The 20,784-nt window shown below is 43.3% G+C and overlaps 1 protein-coding gene across 2 annotated transcripts in view; it reads right to left on the bottom strand.

Moving 5' to 3' along the window:
• The window catches only part of focad (focadhesin), a 308,585-nt gene that overhangs the window by 36,624 nt on the left and 251,177 nt on the right, over window positions 1-20,784 (bottom strand). For both annotated transcript variants that reach the window (XM_085984003.1, XM_085984000.1), the window contains exons 37-40: window positions 19,930-20,045; window positions 16,165-16,425; window positions 4,418-4,507; window positions 1,573-1,750 (exon numbers count right to left, since the gene is read on the bottom strand). In XM_085984003.1, the coding sequence (XP_085840129.1) occupies window positions 1,573-1,750; window positions 4,418-4,507; window positions 16,165-16,425; window positions 19,930-20,045 (645 nt within the window). The remainder of the gene's footprint in view (window positions 1-1,572; window positions 1,751-4,417; window positions 4,508-16,164; window positions 16,426-19,929; window positions 20,046-20,784) is intronic.

Genomic DNA, 20,784 nt, shown 5'->3' with positions numbered 1-20,784 from the left:
CCACCTCCGTAACATCGGCCAACTCTGCCCCTGCCTCAGCTCATCTTCTGCTGAATCCCTCATTCATGCCTTTGTTAACTCTAGACTTGACTATTCCAACGCACTCCTGGCCGGCCTCCCACCTTCCACCCTCCATAAGCTTAAGCTCATCCATAACTCTGCTGCCTGTATCCTAACTCGCACCAAGTCCCATTCACCCATCGCCCATGTGCTCGTTGACCTACATTGGCTCCCAGTTAAGCAATGCCTCAATTTTAAAATTCTCATTCTTGTTTTCAAATCCCTCCATGGCTTCACCCCTCTCTATCTCTGTAACCTCCTCCAGCCCTACAAACCTTCCGAGATATCTGTGCTCCTCCAATTCTGGCCACTTACGCATCTCTGATTTTAATCGCTCTACCATTGGCGGCCGTGCCTTCAGCAGCTGAGGCCTTAAGCTCTGGAATTTCCTCGCTAAACTTCTCCGCCTCTACCAACGTTCCCCCTAAGGTGCATAAGGCCGCGCACCAGCTGCTACCACTGGAAAAGATACCGCACGTGTGGTCGCGCAGCAAATTTAAAGGGACCATGGACCAAAAAAGAGAGGAAACATTGTTCTCTCCTCCTTTAAGATGCTCCTTAAAACCTACCTCTCTAACCAAGCTCTGACCTAATATCTCATGTGGCTCGGCGTCAAATTTTGTTTGATAACGCTCCTGTGAAGTGCCTTGGGACGTTTTACTATGTTAAAGGCACTATATAAATGCAAGTTGTTGTAGGCACCGGTCACTGGAATGGTATTTAGGAAACTTCCTCCATACCCAGAAAGTCCACCAGGGTTAATTAATGGTGGTGGAGTATCCTGGTGGGTGGGATCCCGGTTTAATTGCTGGAATTGCAGATTTTCGGCCCCAGTGTTTTTAGCTTCTAATTATCTATTTATATTATCTACTTCCCAGCGCATTAATTTTTTCCATTTAAAAAAGTAGATACTCTGGTCCATCTCCTGGACCAAGAAAACCAATTAAAAAAACACACGCAATTGCATTTTAGCTGGCTTATAGACAACTTTTTTTGCTCTATGGCGATTCAGTGCCCTTGCGGTGTGATACCCTACAGATGCATGTTAGACTCGAGATTTAATTTTGCAGCGAGATATACAGTGAATTGAAACAAACTCTAGAATAGCCCAGTAACGACAGTAACAAACTACCTGACAGGGCCCTGCTTTGCAAGAAAATTCTTGCAGGCAATCAAGAATGCAGATAGTTTATGTCCCAATGCATTTAAACAAAATCTCTGTATGGTGCGAGGTGTTGATATGTCATAGATGTTTCATCACCTCAAAAAAGGCAATGGAACTTAAAACATTTCTATGGAATATATAAGGCATTCAGTAAGATTCGCGTTCGTTGCAAATGTCTCAGAACTGACCTCAAGAAGATTAAGCAGTGTTTTTAATGTTGATTTTACAAAATAGCATTTCTAGTAAAGCCATGTATCATCAACTATATATCCATATGGTCTGATATAGGGCTGTAAAGAGCAAAATGAATGTCCTCGAGCCCCCAGTGCTCCACTGCCCCAGCTTACCCGTGTTCTGGTGGCTGACAAGTCGAGACTGGTAAAAGCTCTGCAACATAATCCAGTTGACAGTCTCCATCTGACAGCTGCAGACTGCAGTAGCGATAATGTCATTAAAGCACAGCAATGGAACTCGGCCCTGGGAAACCAGGTATGCTCTGACAAAGGTGGCCTTTGCAATTGTATTCTGCAACAAATTTCAGCCAGCGTTATAAACAAGGAGTAAATTAAACTATATTTTAAGTCACTAAGCAATATTGGCACACAATATCTCACACATTTATTTGTATCAAGATGATTTCATATTTATTTAGTCATGCACAAAAGCTGTGATCTATTAAGATATTATGTGCAGCAAAATTACTACAACCTCCTTGAATTTTGGCTCCCCCAACCTATTTGACAGTATGCAGTCAAGTGAATAACTTGAACAATTGCATAAAATCTGATTATAAACACACCAAGGTGACCAGGCAGCCGAGTCGACAAAAGGTGAATGCAGATTCCAAAGGCAGCCAGTACCATGTGATAAGATTGTGCGTTTTGTTACAGTAGTAACTACCTTGGGCGTGAACCTGAGTTACATCCGTGGACACTGCTGAAAACAACCTACTCTCATTTATTGTCTCAAAAAAGGAGTATCTTTTTGGTTGGGTGTGTGAAATTATTGCCACTAAACTTTGCTTTTCCCCATCCCCCGCTCCAGAGACCAAGTGGAAGCTGGTGGAAGAGATTCATTTGGTTCCTATCACATGTGAAGGTAGGCAAGAGAGTTACAAAGATTACTCTGGTAGACAGAAGCCAGAGTGGCTAGGATGGTGAAGATTGAAAGGTTTTAGCAAATAGTGAAATGTAGATAAGTCTGCTAAATGAGGCAGTAAAATCTTGCTTCAGACAAGGGGCATGAAGATAGAGATAAGTAAACTCTGTGAGCTGTACTGTGGGAATCTGAAGTATATGGAAGGGAGTTGCTAAGTTAAGCGGCCTAGAGTGCTGAGTGTCATAAGCAGCACTGGAGATCTGAGGTGCGTGATTTAATAGGTATTGAAGGTTGAAGTCAGGTGCAAAATGTTCATCAGTGTGGAAGCTCCTTTGTTTTTGTTTGCTTCTGTGTAAGGAATTCCTTCAAGATGGCCAGCCTTGTGTCCAAATAAGCCCGCCAGGTTTGGCCCAGTCTTGCGTTTGCCTCCATCTTCAACAGTGTGACATTGTTCAGAAGTGCGCACAAAGATCTTCTTGCCCTTTTCTACATCACCCACTTGGTTCTGTAGTTACTTATTCCAGTCCGTCCACACTCATAGTCAAGGTTGTGGCACCTCAAATTACAGGTTAGAAAAATGTGGCAGGATTGGAAGGAAGGGCAGAAATGGCATTAGACTGGACAGTTACTAAAATTGCAATGGGTTATGGTGAACAAATGTAGCAGCACCAATAACTAGTTTATTTTTTTTTGGTTCATTGTGGATTTTATGTTAGTGAAGTTTTTCTTTTAAAATATATTTTTCATTATTATTCCAGTTCTTTCAAATGGCTTGGAAATGATTACTCTAAATTTCAGATAAAAGGAAACCAAATTGCCCAATGTATTTTTCCAGTACCATGTGACAAACTACCCAGTCATGTATGCATTCCCTTTTCTGACAGGAATGAAAAAGAATTCTCAAATGCTGGAAATAAGAATTAAAAACAAACTGCTAGAAATACATGGCAGTTCTATTGATATTTGGAAAGAGAAAACCTACATTATTGCTTTGAGACCGTTGGCAGTCTTAACCCAAAACATTAACATGCTGACAACAGCTGTGCATTTCCAGCATTTCAGTTTTTATGCCAAACGTGTAATTGCTGAGGCTGTGTACTTACCATAAATTTTAAGAGTTCTCAGCTAGTCAGAACATTCTTCATGATCATTCCCTCACCAGATTTCATTCTCATTACATAACACAGACCTCACACAATAAAATCAAAGATTTATGATATTTTCCACGCTATAATGAGGGATAGACTACAGGGAGTGCTCTGTTAACATAGCGTTAAAATAGGATATTAACAGAAGCAAGCAGTCAAGAAATGTAACAGACAGTTCAGTATCACAACCTACACACAGTAGCTGGTTGGGGTCGGGGGGGCCGAGGTGGGCGGGAAACCCAGAAAGCCGATTTTACCGACAGGGCCTAATTTGAATGTGAAGCCTTGGTTTCCCGCCTGCAGCCAGCCAGCTTTAGAGACTGGGGGGGAGGGGTGGGGGCCGGCCACTGGAGGAGCTTGGCCGTCCTCATCATCATCATCATTGGGGGGGGGGGGGGAAAGCCTTGGGGGGTGATCAGAGGCCTTGTGGGGAGGTCTCCGATTGCGGGGGGTGGGTATGGTCGGGACCCTGGATCCAGGAGGTAGGTACAAAGCCACTTACTTCCTGGATACAGCAGTCCCCACCTCAGTTTTACTGCTGGTTTCACGAATTGTGTGAAACTTGTCCACAGGCAGTTAAAAACAAAGTGGACGGGGAAAATAGAGGCTTCCAGTCTTATTACAATATTTAGCTTGAGGTAATGTCCCCTGTGAGCGGGTTGGCTGCCCGCCTCCGGCAAAACCGGAAGTGGGCGGGTTGGAGTCGGGATTCACATTTTTAACAATTTAACTGCCCCCACGCTCAAAACCCATCCGTTTTTTGATGGGAAAATCCCGGCCTGTATGTTGGGATGGAGTACTGAGATACTTTAAACAGTATCCTTGGGCATCCTTCCATAACAAACAGAAAATTCAGACCTAGTCAAATAGAATAATGTACAAAGAAGGTCAAGTTGTACATCAGCTCTTAGTTAATGTCTTTTGTGTATTCTAAAATGAGCGTTACCTTGGTAACCTGGGTTATTCTGTCTATCTCAGTATCACCGAGTTCAGAAAGACACTTGGAAACTCCAACATAAAAGTTCAGCTCATTGACCTGAAAAGGAGATAAGGATATGTGAATGTGATAACTGATAATTCATCAAGAAAACTGCAGTAACGCTTCTTACATGTCAGTTAAAATTATAATTAACATTAATACTCTTTTGCTTTTCTATCAATAAAAAATATATCTGATCATATATAAAAATGATGAGTACTGATGATACACGAGGAACTGGCTTGAAGGAGAGACTGAGCTCAGTGTGAAGGAGCTAAATTAATAGTGGTAATGATACAGTTGTCACCCAAGCAGCTTCTGTGACACTCTACATGCAAGTTCAGCTATCTGACTAGCTCCAAGCCAATTGTCTCAAGGAGTCACCAATTTAAATGACATTTAAAAACATATAGAAGACCCTGACAGCTAAGCATGTAATGGAGCTCTAAAGACCAGAAGGTGCCTGGTTTGCTGGTTGGCTCTAAATTAGCTGATCTCAAACCAGGGTGTTATTGGAGTACTATAAGTTGCCTTAGCATATCTGGGTGAGGAACCATAACCCAGCAAAGCAGTAACATCTTCAGAAGAGGAAGGTGGAAAATTGGGAAAAGAATGGAATTCTATAATATGAAAAAGATGGCTTTACTACAAAACGTGATGGATTTGTATAATATGTGGAATTGTATTTATGCTTTTGAATAAACACCTAGGCAATTTATAGGGAACAATGTGGTCTTGGTGGCTACATTATCATTAAATAAATAATTAAATTAATTATTAAATAACAGTATGCTCCTGTGTTTGGCCATATACCAAATGCCTGATCTTATCCATTCCATTTGGGGAAGGAGCCAAGCAATGCTCAGACACTCTTCCATAGGAAGGAAAGAAAGGATATCGAAAGGAAAGTTGAATCAGACTATGGCACACTTCCTATTAGCTAGTTACATAGTGGGATTTGTAGAGCCCAACCTCCCCGCAAAATCTAGGGAATAGTGTCTGACGTGCAGAAATCTGAAAAGAAAATAGAAAAGATTCTACAGAAATTAGATCCAACCTTCCAATTTACAAAAAAAGTTTAATAATTGGTCAGAGCTCTTTTTACTTGATTCATTTTTAAAGATAGTACTGAAGATAAGACACATCTGATGCCCATATAGTTTCCAGCAGGTTCAAGATTTTCCAGTTTTAAGGTTTGTATCTTTAAGGGATAGTATAAGCCAGTGATAGATTTCCATGAAGCCATTAAAATAAAAATAGAGCAAAAGAACAATGAAAATATTTCAATTTTTTCCTATCATTTATAGAAATTTTAGAAAATAAAATAACCAAATAACCAATAACGTAAAAAAAAGTTCTTCCCAATTCTGGACAACAGGTACCATACTGAATCTCTATGATAAAACAGAATACAGACATCACGAGAATCATATAAAGTTACAAATAACTAAAAAAGGCAAGTGACTGCCAGCTGTAGTGTGATTTAGGTAGGCCAGGGCCAACAAGCAGCATCATTGTGAACTGGTTCAACTGGTCAGGTTCACAACTGGCATCAAAGCAATATACTACAGCTAACAGCTATGCTCCTGGTTATAGGTTTTTTTTTATTTTTAAAAAGGGTCAAAACCATGGCATCAATGTGGAATATTGTGGAAGTGGAAGAAACACGATGGCCCAGAAATTAGGTTCGGGGGCTTGCCGCGCGTGCAAGCCCCCGGTGTGCACTTACCCGGCGCACCGACAGCCGAAGTCTGGGCCTGCTTGGAATTCCTGTCACTGGCCCGGTTCAGCTGTCGGCGCGCTGTGCTTGCCTGATCCTGCGGCGTAGTTAGTTCGATGTGCCGGCTGGGATCAGGTGAGCACTGGGCAGCCAATCAGGAGAGGGAAATCTTCATTCATGAGTTTGATAGTAAGAACTGTCAAACTCATGAAAACTACGGGCGCCCAAAACACTACTTAAACTTTAAATAAAATTTTAAAAAACATCCCACTAATTAAATGAACTATAAATAACTTTAAAAAACTATTTTAAACAATTATTCAAATTTAAAAAAAAAATAGTTTAAAAAAAAATCGGGTCTAAAAATACACTTACCTTACTGTAAAGTCCTTAAAAGCAATAAAGCTGTGGAAATTTTTTTATAATTTTAAATAGACCACTTACCTTAAAGAATTAAGTCCTTACGTCTCCTTTTTACATTTCTAAAAAGTTGAGGCCCTTACACACGGGCAAACCTGTAAAAAAGAAGGAAGTTCAACGCGCGCGCGCAGAGTCCTGCGTGCACGCGTTGGACCTCTGAACCCCTTGGAGGAAATGCCGGTTTCCCGTGCATACTGAAATCCGGCACTTCCAACGGGCCCACGCGCGAGTACCCCGTCCATACTCACGCGTTGGGAGCGGAATTACTGGGCCATTGTTGCAGTATTCAGGAAAAGATTGCTCCGCTTGTGACCCACAGGATTAAAACACACAATCCATTGTTGTACTTGGACAAGTTGATGTGCATCTGCCCCATTCAATGAAAATAAGCCAGACTGTCCCAGAGCATCCGAATTCCATGATTCATCCACAGGAACTTAAAAACATGGAATTCTTTACTTCCCCTAGTCTTCCCTTCACAGAAACATAGAAGATAGGAGTAGGCCATTCGGCCCCTCGAGCCTGCTCCGCCATTCAATGTGATCATGGCTGACCATCCAATTTCACTAACCGGTCCCTTCTTTCTCCCCATACCCCTTGATCCCTTTAGCCTTAAGAAATATATCCAACTCCTTCTTGAATATATTTAATGAATTGGCCTCTACTGCCTTCTGTGGTAGAGAATGCCACAGGTTCACCACTCTCTGGGTGAAGAAATTCCTAATTTCTGTCCTAAATGGCCTACCCCTTATCCTCAGACTGTGACCCCTGGTTCTGGACTCCCCGACCATTGGGAACATCCTTCCTGCATCTAGTCTATCCAGTCCTATCAGAATTTTATAAGTTTCAATGAGATCCCCTCTCATTCTTCTAAACTCCAGCGAGTACAAGCCCAATCGTCCCAATCTCTCCTCATACGTCATTCCTGCCATCCCAGGTATCAGCCTGGTGAATCTTCGCTGAACTCCTTCCATGGCAAGAACATCCTTCCTCAGATAAAGCGACCAAAACTGCACACAATACTCAAGATGTGGTCTCACCAAGGCCCTATACAACTGCAGCAAGACATTCTTGTTCTTGTACTCAAACCCTCTCACTACGAAGGCCAACATACCATTTGCCTTAACCACCTGCTGCACCTGCATGCTTACCTTCAGCGACTGGTGCACAAGGACACCCAGGTCTCGTTGCACGTCCCCTTCTCCCAATCTATTGCCATTCAGATAATAATCTGCCTTCCTGTTTTTGCCACCAAAGTGGATAACCTCACATTTATCCACGTTATATTGCATCTGCCATGCTTTTGCCCAATCACCCAACCTGTCCAAATCATCCTGGAGTTTCTCGGCATCCTCCTCACAGCACACGCGCCCACCTAGCTTTGTGTCGTCTGCGAATTTGGAGATATTACATCTAGTTCCCTTGTCTAGATTATTAATATATATTGTGAATAGCTGGGGTCCAAGGGCCGATCCCTGCGGTACCCACTAGTCACTGCCTGCCACTTGGAAAAAGACCCATTTATTCCAACTCTTTGTTTTCTGTCTGCCAACCAGTTCACTATCCAAGTCAATACCTTGACCCCAATCCCATGTGCCTTAACTTTACACGATAATCTCTTATGTGGGACCTTATCAAAAGCCTTCTGAAAGTCCAAATACACCACATCTACTGGTTCTCCCTTATCTATTTTACCAGTTACATTCTCAAAAAATTCCAGTGGATTAGTCAAGCACGATTTACCTTTTGTAAATCCATGTTGACTTTGTCCGATTCTGATACTGTTTTCCAAGTGCTCTGCTATTACATCTTTTATAATGGACTCTAGCATTTTCCCCACTACCGATGTCTGTAATTCCCCGTTTTCTCTCTACCACCTTTTTTGAATAGTGGGGTAACATTAGCTACCTTCCAATCCATGGGTACTGTTCCAGATTCCATCGAATGTTGGAAGATGATCAGCAATGCATCTACTATTTCTAGGGCCAATTCCTTAAGTACCCTAGGATGTAGATTATCAGGCCCTGGGGATTTATCGGCCTTCAATCCCATCAATTTCCCTAACACCATTTCCCTACAAATACTGATTTCTTTCAGTTCCTCCCTTTCATCAGACCCTATGTTCCCCGACATCTCTGGGAGGTTATTTGTGTCCTCCTTTGTGAAGACAGAACCAAAATATGTATTTAATTGGTCTGCCATTTCCTTGTTCCCCATTATAAATTCCCCTGATTCTGACTGCAAGGCACCTATGCTTGACTTCACCAATCTTTTTCTCTTCACATATCTATGAAAGCTTTTAGAGTCAGTTTTTATGTACCCTGCAAGCTTACTCTCATATTCAATTTTCCCCTTCTTAATTAATCCCTTTGTCCTCCTTTGTTGAATCCTAAACTGCTCCCAATCCTCAGGTTTACTGCTTTTTCTGACCAATTTATATGTCCTCTCCTTGGATCTTATGCTATCCCTAATTTTCCTCGTTAGCCACGGTTGAGTCACTTTTTTGTTTTATTTTTATGCCAAACTGGGATGAACAAATTCTGTAGTTCATCCATGCAGTCTTTGAATGTTTGTGATTGCCTATCCACTGTCAACCCTTTGAGTGACATTCCCCAATCAACCCTACCCAACTCGCGCCTCAGACCATCGTAATTTCCTTTATTTAAATTCAGGATCCTAGTCTCTGAGTCAACTACTTCATTCTCCATCTTAATGAAGAATTCAATCATATTATGAACGCTTCCTTCTACAATCCATAGCTTTTAAAAATGTAATGATAGCAAAATACTGCAGACGCTGGAAATCCAAAATAACAGAAAATGCTGGAAAAACTCAGCAGGCCAGGCAACATCCGTGGAGAGAAAATAGAGTCAACTTTTCGGGGTTTGTCCCAAAACATTGACTCTATTTTCTCTCCACGGATGTTGCCTGGCCTGCTGAGTTTTTCCAGCATTTTCTGTTGTTATTTTAAAAATGTAAGCTTGGCATCACCTAACCAATAATTCTTTACTTACCCCCTCTTCTCTCCTATGCTTTTAAATCTTGGTTTTGCTCTGTTCTAGGAAACATAGCCCTTCACCTAAATTTCTCATCAATAAAATAAAATGCCCAACCTTTAAACAGAATGATAGGTAGTTCCAACCTTTGAGGTGATGAGTGAAGAGATACATACAAACTTCTCCTTCCAACTTAGCCCTTTTCTTCACACCCCCACACTGCAAACTACAGCCTCTCTCCCATTTATCTTCCCCAGCCCTTGTCAAATTCATGTACTCAACTCCTTCCAAGCCAGTTCGTGACTAACCAATTCCTACTTCATGACCATCCCCCACCCCTTTCAAAACTTCTGTCATCACTGTCTTATTAAAGAGCCGATCCCTCTATTTCTACTAGTCACTGCCCTATTTCAAATCTATTTGTTCTCCCCAAGATCCTTGGACATGTTGTTGCTCAACTACGCACTCACCTCCCTCACCATTTCCTATTCAAGTCCCTCAAATCTGGTTGCTTCCCCATCCACAGGACCTACATTGTCCTGATCAATGTTACCAACATTCTGTTTAGCTGTGACTCACTGTCCTTCCTTAACCTCTCTTCTGCCTTCAATACTGTTGATCACTTCATTCTTCTTCACTGCCTCTCTTCTGGGATCCATCTCTATGGTACCATCTTTTGATTTCATTCACAGTTGCCTTAAATATTTCTCCTTTTAATGCCCAAACTGTTACCCTCTGGTTCCATCTTTGATCTCCTATTGATCACTTACATGCTGCAGCACTGTGGCATCATTAATAACTAGAAAACTCTACCTCATTGCTACCGTGAACTCCAAGACTGTTTCCAACTGCTTGGCCGACATGAAGTCCTAGATGAGTCAAAACTCAACACAACAGCAATATCCATTTTGGCTTCCACTGGCATCCGCATGTTTCCTGGCTCTCCTCTCGAGCTAAATCTGGTGGTACATGATCTTGGCATTCATTCTGATCCTGATTTGAGGTTTTTATCCCACAACCAGTCCGTTGCTAAGACCACATTTTTGCCCCTCCAAAATGCTGTTTGCTTATATGCCTACCTCTAATCACTGCTGCTGAAATCCTAATCCAGTTTGAGGATTGATTTATCCAATGCCTTCCTCAATGGTCTTTCTGCCTCCAGACTTCAGTTAATCCAGAATTCTGTGGCCTGTATTTTTCCAGGTAGAAGATCCTGTATATTCATCACCCCGACCCTTGCCAATCTCCAGTGGCTCCCTGGGCTTCAGCAGGTCAACTTTTAAGATTCTTGTTCTTTTCTTCAAATCCTTCCATGGTCTTCCACCACCCAAACTAAGCAATCTTTTCTGGTCACATATCCCTAACCTTAATCTCTGCTCTTCTGATTGCAGATTACTGCTTATTCCTCCTGCCATCTGTACCACCACTGAAAGTTGATCACTCAAGTCACTACATTGACTGACTGCCCTCTAGAATTCTCTCCCATAACTACTTTACCTTCCTCTCAGCCTTCAAAAGCCCCCATCTGTCTGTGCCTTCAGTCTCCTCGCCCCATGCCCCAAATCTCTCCCCTTCTCCTGATAGGTGTCCTTCTCATCAGCTTGTTAAGTGCTTTGAGATGTTCTTTTATGTGAGGCGCACTGTATAAATTGTAGTGTATGTACCTTTAAGAGCCCCTGTGTACTGTAATACCGGTAGTGACCACTCGGGTATATAAGCCTGTATAGCGTCTTGTATCTTTTAGTTCACCTCCAGACTTTGTTCAGTAAACACCTGTTAAACCAACTCCTGCATTCCGTGTCTCCATTAACACACGGATACAACAGTGGCGACGAATTGGAAACGGACTTACCTGCAATTCGGCAGCACCTCAAGGAGATCGATTCCTCAGACGAAGGTCGAAGAAAAAAGAAACCTGTGGTTTCACCGGCTGGCCGGGCTGGTGGCAGGTACTGCACTAATCCTTCCTGGGCGGCGGGCTGGGGCTCGATCGGGTGGCTCTGCAGCAGGGCCGAGCAGCGAGTCGGAAGGCGGAGGCAAACAGAGACGGAGGGTGGAGCACTCGGGAGACGGCCGGCGCTGCAAAGCAGGTCGGCATTCGGACCAAGCAGAGGGAGGGAAAAGTCCCAGAGAGTCTGGCGGGAACGAGTCTCCAACTATTAAAAATATGTGTAAATAAAAACCGCAGAGAAAAGCATCGTCAGCAGCGGCAGCGGCGGGAAAGCGCCATTTTTTCTCGGCAGGGAAGAAAGGAAAGCGCAGGAGGCGCCATTTTTGATTTTCAGGATGCCTAAGACTGGCAATATTACTGCTTTCGATAGTGATATAGAGGATTGGACCACATATGTGGAAAGAGTGGAGGTATATTGCACAGCGAATGAAGTAGAGGATGATAAAAAGGCATCGGTACTTCTAAATCTGATGGGCGCAAGGACATACGGGCTGTTACGAAACTTAATCACTCCAGCCAAACCGATGGACAAGAATTTTAAGGAGATTGTTGATACCCTACAGGAACACTTAAACCCAACACCGCTGCCGATAGCGGAACGATTCAAATTCTTCAGGAGGAATCAGCACAAGAATGAAAGTAACGCTGATTACCTCACCGAATTAAGAAAGCTGTCAAAGCGCTGCCAATTCGGGGCAGGACTGGCAGATTCTCTACGAGACAAATTCGTCTGCGGTCTCCTAAGTGAAGGAACACAGAAAAGGCTACTTTCTGAGAAAGATTTGACACTGGACAAGGCTTTCAGTGTGGCTGTATCATACGAAGCAGCAGCAAGAGTAGCTGCAGAGATACAGCAAAAGCCACAGGACTTCGGCACCCATGAAATGACACGGGGTTTCGAGAGATGTTATCGCTGCGGCAGATCCACCCATGACCAGAGGGACTGCTGGTTCAAGGACAAAGCATGCAGGCAATGCAGAAAGATGGGACACATTGCACGTGTATGCCGATCTGGAAACAAAAAATCCACTGACAGAAAAAAAATCAATAAGGAAAAGTACAGAAAGGTACAAATGATGATGGACAGTAGCTCCGAAGGCCAGGAGAGCGATAGCGACTCCGGAAACAAGAGACTAAGCTGTCTCAAATTACATAATGTAATTGCCAAAGAAGATTACCAGACCATTTGGGTTACCCTCACGATGGCGGGGTCCCCAGTTAAAATGGAGCTAGATACAGGATCAGCTCTGACCGTCATAAGTCGACGGGATTACGAGCGGCTATTTCCGCATATACCTTTGAAAGACACATCCATTATCTTGAAGACATATACGGGGCAGAAAGTATACCCCAGAGGGAAAATAAAGGTGCCTGTTGTATACAACGGCAAGGAAATACAGAAGTTGTATTTATACGTTCTGCAAGATGGTGGTCCACCGTTGTTGGGACGTGAATGGATCAGGAAGATACGTTTAGACTGGCACTCCATTCAGGCACTGACGGTGACCAGTAAGAAAAAAAATGATGATGACGTCATACCTGAACGATTAAAAGATATCTTGGCTAACGCCAAAGAAGTATTTCAACAGGAACTAGGAACCTTGAAAGGCATCACCGCCTCAATAAAAGTGGAAGATGCGGCAATTCCCAAGTTTTTTAAGGCAAGGCCGGTGCCATACGCAATTCGTCCAGCAGTCGAGGCAGAGCTGGAGAATTTGGAAAAAGCAGGCGTGTTATCCAAGGTAGATTGGAGCGAGTGGGCAACACCCATCGTCCCGGTCATGAAGAAAACGTTGAATAATGATAAACCTGAAGAACAGAGAAAAATTCGCATCTGTGGGGACTTCAAGGTGACTGTAAACCCGGTCCTTCACACGATACAGTATCCTCTTCCAAGGATAGAAGATATTTTCGCCTTACTATCCGGAGGGAAACGTTTCACCAAAATTGACTTGGCACAGGCATATCTACAGATGGAGGTTGAGGAGGCCTCTAAAAAGTATCTCACGATAAACACACACAAAGGCCTGTACCAGTACAATCGACTGGTTTTCGGAGTAGCATCAGCTCCAGCTATCTGGCAAAGAGCTATGGAGCAAGTCCTGCAAGGGATTCCGGGGACTCAATGCTACCTAGACGACATCCTTGTAACAGGAGAAAACGACAACGAGCAGCTTGCCAATTTGGAGCAGGTGCTCACTAGGCTGAGAGAACGGGGCCTACGAGCAAATCGCCTCAAGTGCGAATTTTTCCAGAAACAAATATCATATTGTGGCCATATAATTAACGAAGAAGGGTTGCATAAGTCACCTGAAAAAATTGAAGTGGTCATAAAAGCCCCAGCACCTGAAAATGTCTCACAATTAAGGTCGTTCCTGGGATTGATAAATTACTATCATAAATTTTTACCGAACTTGTCAACTGTTCTGCACCCTCTTAACGCACTGCTACAAACGGGAGTAATTTGGAAATGGAGCGAAGACTGTAAACGTGCCTTCCATAAATGCAAAGGCTTGATCACGTCCAAGGAAGTGTTAGCTCATTACAACCCATCACTGCCAATCAGACTGGCGTGCGATGCATCCCCTTACGGCGTAGGAGCGGTATTATCGCATAGATTCCCTGATGGCTCGGAGCGGCCGATAGCTTTTGCGTCACGCTCATTGAACTCAGCTGAGCGTAACTATGCCCAGATCGACAGGGAAGCACTCAGCCTGGTGTGGGGAGTGAAGAAATTCAACCATTACCTACACGGACAAAAATTTACCTTGTTGGCTGACCATCAACCCCTCGTCTCCATATTCAACTCTAAAAAGGGCGTTCCCATTATGACAGCGCAAAGGCTACAGAGGTGGTCCCTTTTTCTAGGGGCACACCAATATGACATAGAATACAAAGGATCAAAACAGCATGGGAATGCTGACGGTTTATCGCGCCTACCGTTGCCAACGGTAGAAGAGGCACCTACAGTGGACCCAGTGGAGATGTTCCACTCAGCCATAGTAGAATGTCTACCGGTAACAAATTCTACCATTGAAAAGGAAACGAGAAATGACCCGACTCTCTCACGAGTCTACGATTTAACGGTGAAGGGATGGCCAGCACATGGCGAACCACTGTTGCCAGCATTCTCACAAAGAGAACAGCTGTCAGTGTGCCGAGGAACCTTGATGTGTGGATCCAGAGTGGTGATTCCACCCAAACTCCAGGATAAAGTGCTAAAGGAGCTTCACGAGGGGCATCTGGGTGGAGTGAAAATGAAGAACCTAGCCAGAGCGTTTGTGTGGTGGCCAGGTATCGATGGAGACATCGAAGAAATGACCAAGAGCTGTCTAGGATGCCAGAAGGTCCAAAACGCCCCACCACAAGCCCCTCTACATCCATGGGAGTGGCCCTCATCTCCATGGCAAAGGGTACATATCGACTTTGCTGGTCCATTTATGGACTCAATGTTCTTAATCGCGGTTGATGTACACTCCAAGTGGCCGGAGGTAATAAAGATGTCCTCCACCACCACGGAAAAAACCATCACAGTATTAAGGACCATATTTGCCAGGAATGGGCTGCCTGAACAGATCTGTTCGGATAATGGACCGCAATTTGTGTCCGAAGAATTCAGGAAGTTCTTAAAAAACAATGGGGTTAAGCACTACACGTCCGCCCCATACCATCCCGCCACCAATGGATTAGCTGAAAGGTTTGTCCAGACCTTCAAGAAGGCCATAAAGGCCATGGGTAATGAAGACATAAATCTACAACATAAGGTAGATAACTTCTTGTTTGCATACAGGAATGCAACACATGTGGTTACAAACCAAACTCCCACCATGATGTTTTTCAATAGAAGACTAAGATGCCGGCTGGATTTGATCAAGCCAAACATCAGAAGGGACGTAGAGAACCGGCAATTTCAAGGCATGAATGAAAGGCCAACTAGAACCTTCCAGATAGGTCAACAAGTTTTGGCCCGGGACTACCGTACCGAGAAATGGCAGCCTGGAACTATTTGCACACGACTAGGACCGCTGATGTATACCGTGGACATTGGTGAAAGCATAATAAGGCGCCATGCTGACCAGATCATAGAGTCATCCGAAAAGGGACAACCTACACCACAACTCTATACGCCTAATGATGAAGCAGAGATACCCATAGTATCTACCTCCGATCCGGTGATACTGGAACCAGATGAACCCGACACTGGCATTCAAGCCGAATCGACCTTGCCAAAAGAACCTACTACACCACCGAAAACTACTACACCGCCGAGGCGTTATCCGGACCGAGTCAGGAAGCCTCCAGAGAGACTGACTGAAAATTGATTAACTGCAGCAAATGTGTAGATTATTGTTCTTGTAAACATGTTAATTAATGATTACTTAAAATGTTATGTACTAATTATCTAAAAGGGGAGGAATTGTAGTGTATGTACCTTTAAGAGCCCCTGTGTACTGTAATACCGGTAGTGACCACTCGGGTATATAAGCCTGTATAGCGTCTTGTATCTTTTAGTTTACCTCCAGACTTTGTTCAGTAAACACCTGTTAAACCAACTCCTGCATTCCGTGTCTCCATTAACACACGGATACAACATAAATTAAATGTTGCTGTTGCAGAAAAGCTATACCTGGATTTCATTAGGTAGCATCTCAAAAATCTTCTCAACACTTCTGCACAATATGCCCCAGCTGTGCTGCACTTGATTGGGGACCTTCATCGCTTCATTCAGACCTTGTAGAACAGAATGACAAAGTTCTGGGCTTTTCTGCCTGTTTTCTGATGTAAAGTACTGGATTGCAAGGACTTCAACAAACGTCTGAAGTTTATCCTCTGACACATGTTTCATCCAGGAAACGAGAGATGTAAAGAGGTATTTTTTCGTCTCCAGCTGTAGGCAAAACAAAAGTACAGAATATAAAACTGCATTTAAATGAAATGAAGTCGTTACTGGCAGAGTGAAGGAGCTTACTTTTGAGTTTTACATTTATTATATACCTTGTAGGTCTCTTGTGGAATTCCTCACTGTAAGTCGAATGATTCATTGCTTTATAAGGATAAGTAGTGATATACCTTGTAATACACAATGTATTATTCTGCTGCTACAGTGAAGCTGTGCATCATAAAGAATGATGAGTTTATTTACCATCCAGGCTACAGGTTTGGCTTTGTCTTTTTAAAGTGTAATTGGCAAATTTAACTAAGAAGCTGCAGACATTGTGGCTCAGTATTTCTTGTTCCTGAAGAGTTTCTCTATACATTCCAAATGACTACCTTTATTTTGTTTATAACTTTTTTTTAAAGGTATGATATAGAAATTTGACTGTGACAGGAAAGTAGATGAGACAGGAAATGTGTGCTGGACATACTGGGGGGAGACTGTGAGGCCTTCCATCCAGTGGAAATAGGCGGTAGTGCCCCGAAAATTGCTTGGGAATGACTTACTGTCCCATTCCCACTGCACTCTTCCCGGGGCCTACCACTGGGCGGCCAGAGTATCCACGTGAGTCAGGCGATATGGCACTTTCAATATGCAAATTGGGATCCTATGACATACTAAGGTCCCGTTTTCTGTTTTAGGACAGTACTGGGCTGATTGTGTGCCACACATGCTGCACCTAGTGTCATCCGGTGGTCTAGCTGAAGAGCAGCCTAATGGTACGTTTTACTGTATTTTGTAGGGCTGGGAGAAGCAGGAATGCTCCTCGGGGCTCCACAAAAACAGCCTGGGCGGCTGTCCCTCCACGTTCCCCTTCCCCGCCCCGAGATCAGATCCCACGCCCATGGACTAAATTTACTCTACCCCGGAAGCTGGCCGGGCAGCCTGATATTGTGACGGCCTGGAGCGGTGGGCTGCCGCGGTTGATTGTATTCTGCCAGCAGCTGAATGCAAATGAAACCTGGCCCTCGAAATGGAGCAAGCCTCTCGCCCGGACTACTGGGCAACCAGTGGGCGCGCTCTACTGGTCACCTGCCCAAAGTCCGCACAGGGGCAAAATCTACCGTACTGTTTTTATTACACTAACAATTATTCTTCCAATAAAGTTGAGGTGTGTTTTTTTTGAGGCTACAAGGTTTAGTTGCTGTTAAGTAAACACTGGTGGGTTTATATAGTGGACCATTAAAAGAGTGAGGCTGTTAAGTAAATACTGGGCGAGTCCATACAGATTTCAATGAGGAAGTCGCAGAAATCCTGGCTCTGGTGTCCTGGAGCTACTTTTCTTTGACATGTGACACAGAAGTTTGAGTGTGATAATTGAATTATGATGGACAGGAAATGCATGGTAAACATACCATTTTATAATATTATTGATAGAAGTTAGAAATGTAGATTTTAGACATATTTTTCATAAGAGGAGAGGGTAACCCAGGGGCATACATGCAAGCCCTGAACTCACTTTGTGCCATGGTCTGTGGACCACACAGACAGGCAGGCAGATAAGAATCAGTAGCTGGTACAAAGGACAGATGATTTCAGAGGGGCAAAATTAAATTACAAAATTCTATTACATGGTTTCTTAGTTCAGAAATACAAGCAACATTAAGTGAGGATAATGTTACATTTCTATTCTATTGTAATCATGATATTTTAAGCATTCTGGTAAATGGTGAAAAGCTCAGTTTTAGAAATATATAGAAGTTACAAAATGGAAACAAGTCATTCGGTCCACCGAGTCCGTGTTGGCGTTTATCCTCCTCATGAGCAAACAGTTCTAATGACATTTACTCACCCTGTTCCCATATCCCTTCAATCCCCTTTCCTTCATTCACCCTCTGTGACAGCAGAGAAGAGCTCACATGCACCATTCCGACCAGCAACTCAATGAAAAAAAATGGTTGTGGGACGTTGTTGACAACATCAAGAAGTGATCCGACAAGAAAACTTTGACTGGTAGAGGTAAAGCACACAATAAACAAGACTGGAGTGTTCCTGTTTAGATCTGTGCCCATTCTTTCCACTCCTCCTTGATGGAGGGCAGACTAAAAGGATTGGAATCGCAATATATCTGTTTTTGTTATGGAAACTCAGCTCTCAGGTTGTAACACAGCTGGAGGCTTCCATAAATATATATGCATTATAACAAAAGGAAACGAAATGGAAAAAAAAAATCAAACCTTATTGAACAAAAGTCTTTATATCTTCGATAAATCCATCATATGGATTCACAGCACAGTGCTGGGATTTAGTGTATGTATCAAGCCAACTTCTAGACAAATGGTTAGTTGAAGTTAGCAATGAGGAAACATCTCCCAGCTGAAAATGACCGTTGTGCAGAATTGGAAAATGTAGGCTGCAGAGGCTGAAGAGACACCAGCAGTGAAAGGCGAGGGAGGGAAAGTGATGGGAGAGAGAGAGAGAGAGAGAGAGAGAGAGAGATAATGAAAGAATTGAGGTAAGTAAAGGGCAAAGGAAAGGAGAGAGACAAAGGAATCATAATGAATGGAAAAGCAAGACAACAAGAATAATGAAAGTAATTCAGCAGCCTGAGCTCAGTTATTAGTAGCCACAAACCCACAGCACAAAATTGCTCACCGCAGGACACAAGTTGATCAATATGACTCAGAGGTCCTAAAGATGGCTGGTGTGCAAAATAGAAAATAGAAACTGTTCCTCTGAAGTTAGGATTTAGGCATATTGGGGTAAAGTTTTTATCTTCTCTGCTTGGGCGGTAATCTAGTGGAGCGGATCCAGGTAATGCTCAGTGCTAACAGTGGATGCCTGAAATTGGCAACGGTTTGATTCATTTGAGCAGCACGATAATGAACCCTACAGCTACAGTCAAAGGAAAGGAAAATTACAAGTGACTTTTCATTTAAGAATACTGCCAACATTTTCTGTATGTGTTGTACAGGCTGGACCATGTAAAAAAAAAAGTTGCATATATATATTATACAGAGATAAAAAAGACTTGTATTTATATAACGCCTTTCACGACTCAAAGCGCTTTACAGCCAATGAAGTACTTTTGGAGTATAGTCACTGTTGTAATATGGAAAACGCGGCAGCCAATTTGCACACAGCAAGGTCCCACAAACAGCAATGTGATAATGACCAGATAATCTAATTTGTTATGTTGATTGAGGGATAAATATTGGCCAGGACATCCCTGCTCTTCTTCAAAATAGTGCCATAGGATCTTTTACGTCCACCTGAGAGAGCAGACTGGGCCTCGGTTTAACGTCTCATCCGAAAGACAGCACCTCCGACAGTGTAGCATTCCCTCAGTACTGCACTGGAGTGTCAGCCTAGCTTTAGTGCGCTCAAGTCCCTGGAGTGGGACTTGAACCCACAACCTTCTGACTCAGAGGCGAGCCATGGCTAACACTGTATAGATAGATAGATAGAGAGAGATAGAGAGATAGATAGACAGACAGACAGAAACTCAATACGTACATTAAGGCTGTGCACTAATGGAGGGGCTACCCACATTCCCAAAAACATTGCGGCACTTTGGGATGTCTGAGCCTGGGTAACTGCTACTTCAATGCAGTGCTTCTGAATGTCTCCACCTACAGAAAGAGGGGGAAAAAAAACTATTAAAGCTGGTGTACTACAGCATGACCACTGCATGGCACTGTTTACTTTAGGATTGGCTGCAGAGTTGGAGAAATGTGTAGCTGTTTCCCTACACAATCAGGACAAGGTACTGACAAATCTTGATTTCCAAATTTGTTTCTTCAGCTAATTTATGAGGCCACAGCATCATGAGGGACTGTGATTTCTCACCAATGATTCCTGCATTTTTGACAAGTTAGCAGTGCAGCTAGCACAGGAAGGAAATTTTAGCCCAAAAAGGTTGGATTGTAGAACTAGCATTTAGAACGACGTAACTTAATAGTAGGGGAGGGGAGGGGGCAGGGGGGGAGTGATGTTGTAAATCAATGTCACAGTAATTCTACCCCTTACTATAACAAATAAAAAAGGCTAATTTTAATTTACTCCTACACTCATTAAAAGAGACAGTCTGTGTTGAACAAGTACAACAGCAGGAACTGCCATGGCACAACTCAACAGGAAGCCGCAGTACCCACAGAGAGTTTACCCGACAGGAGGGGTTCAGTGTCAAATCTGACAGGCTGACTACCTCATCTGACACAGGAACTAACCTCAGATGACCTTGGAGTGCTGGACCTCTCATCACTTCAGACTTCTTCCCCCCCCCCCCCCCCCCCCCGCCCCCACCCAAGGACAAGACCCATAAACTTGGCAATGGAGTAATTGATTAGCTGAGGCTTGGCTCTGCTGAAA

Source organism: Somniosus microcephalus, chromosome 1 (assembly GCF_052327205.1).
Source record: "Somniosus microcephalus isolate GS21.2 chromosome 1, FLI_Smic_1.0, whole genome shotgun sequence".
In the NCBI taxonomy this organism is placed as follows: Eukaryota; Metazoa; Chordata; class Chondrichthyes; order Squaliformes; family Somniosidae; genus Somniosus; species Somniosus microcephalus.
Note: the sequence above shows the minus strand (reverse complement) of the source record. Positions and strands in the feature narration are given on the sequence as shown.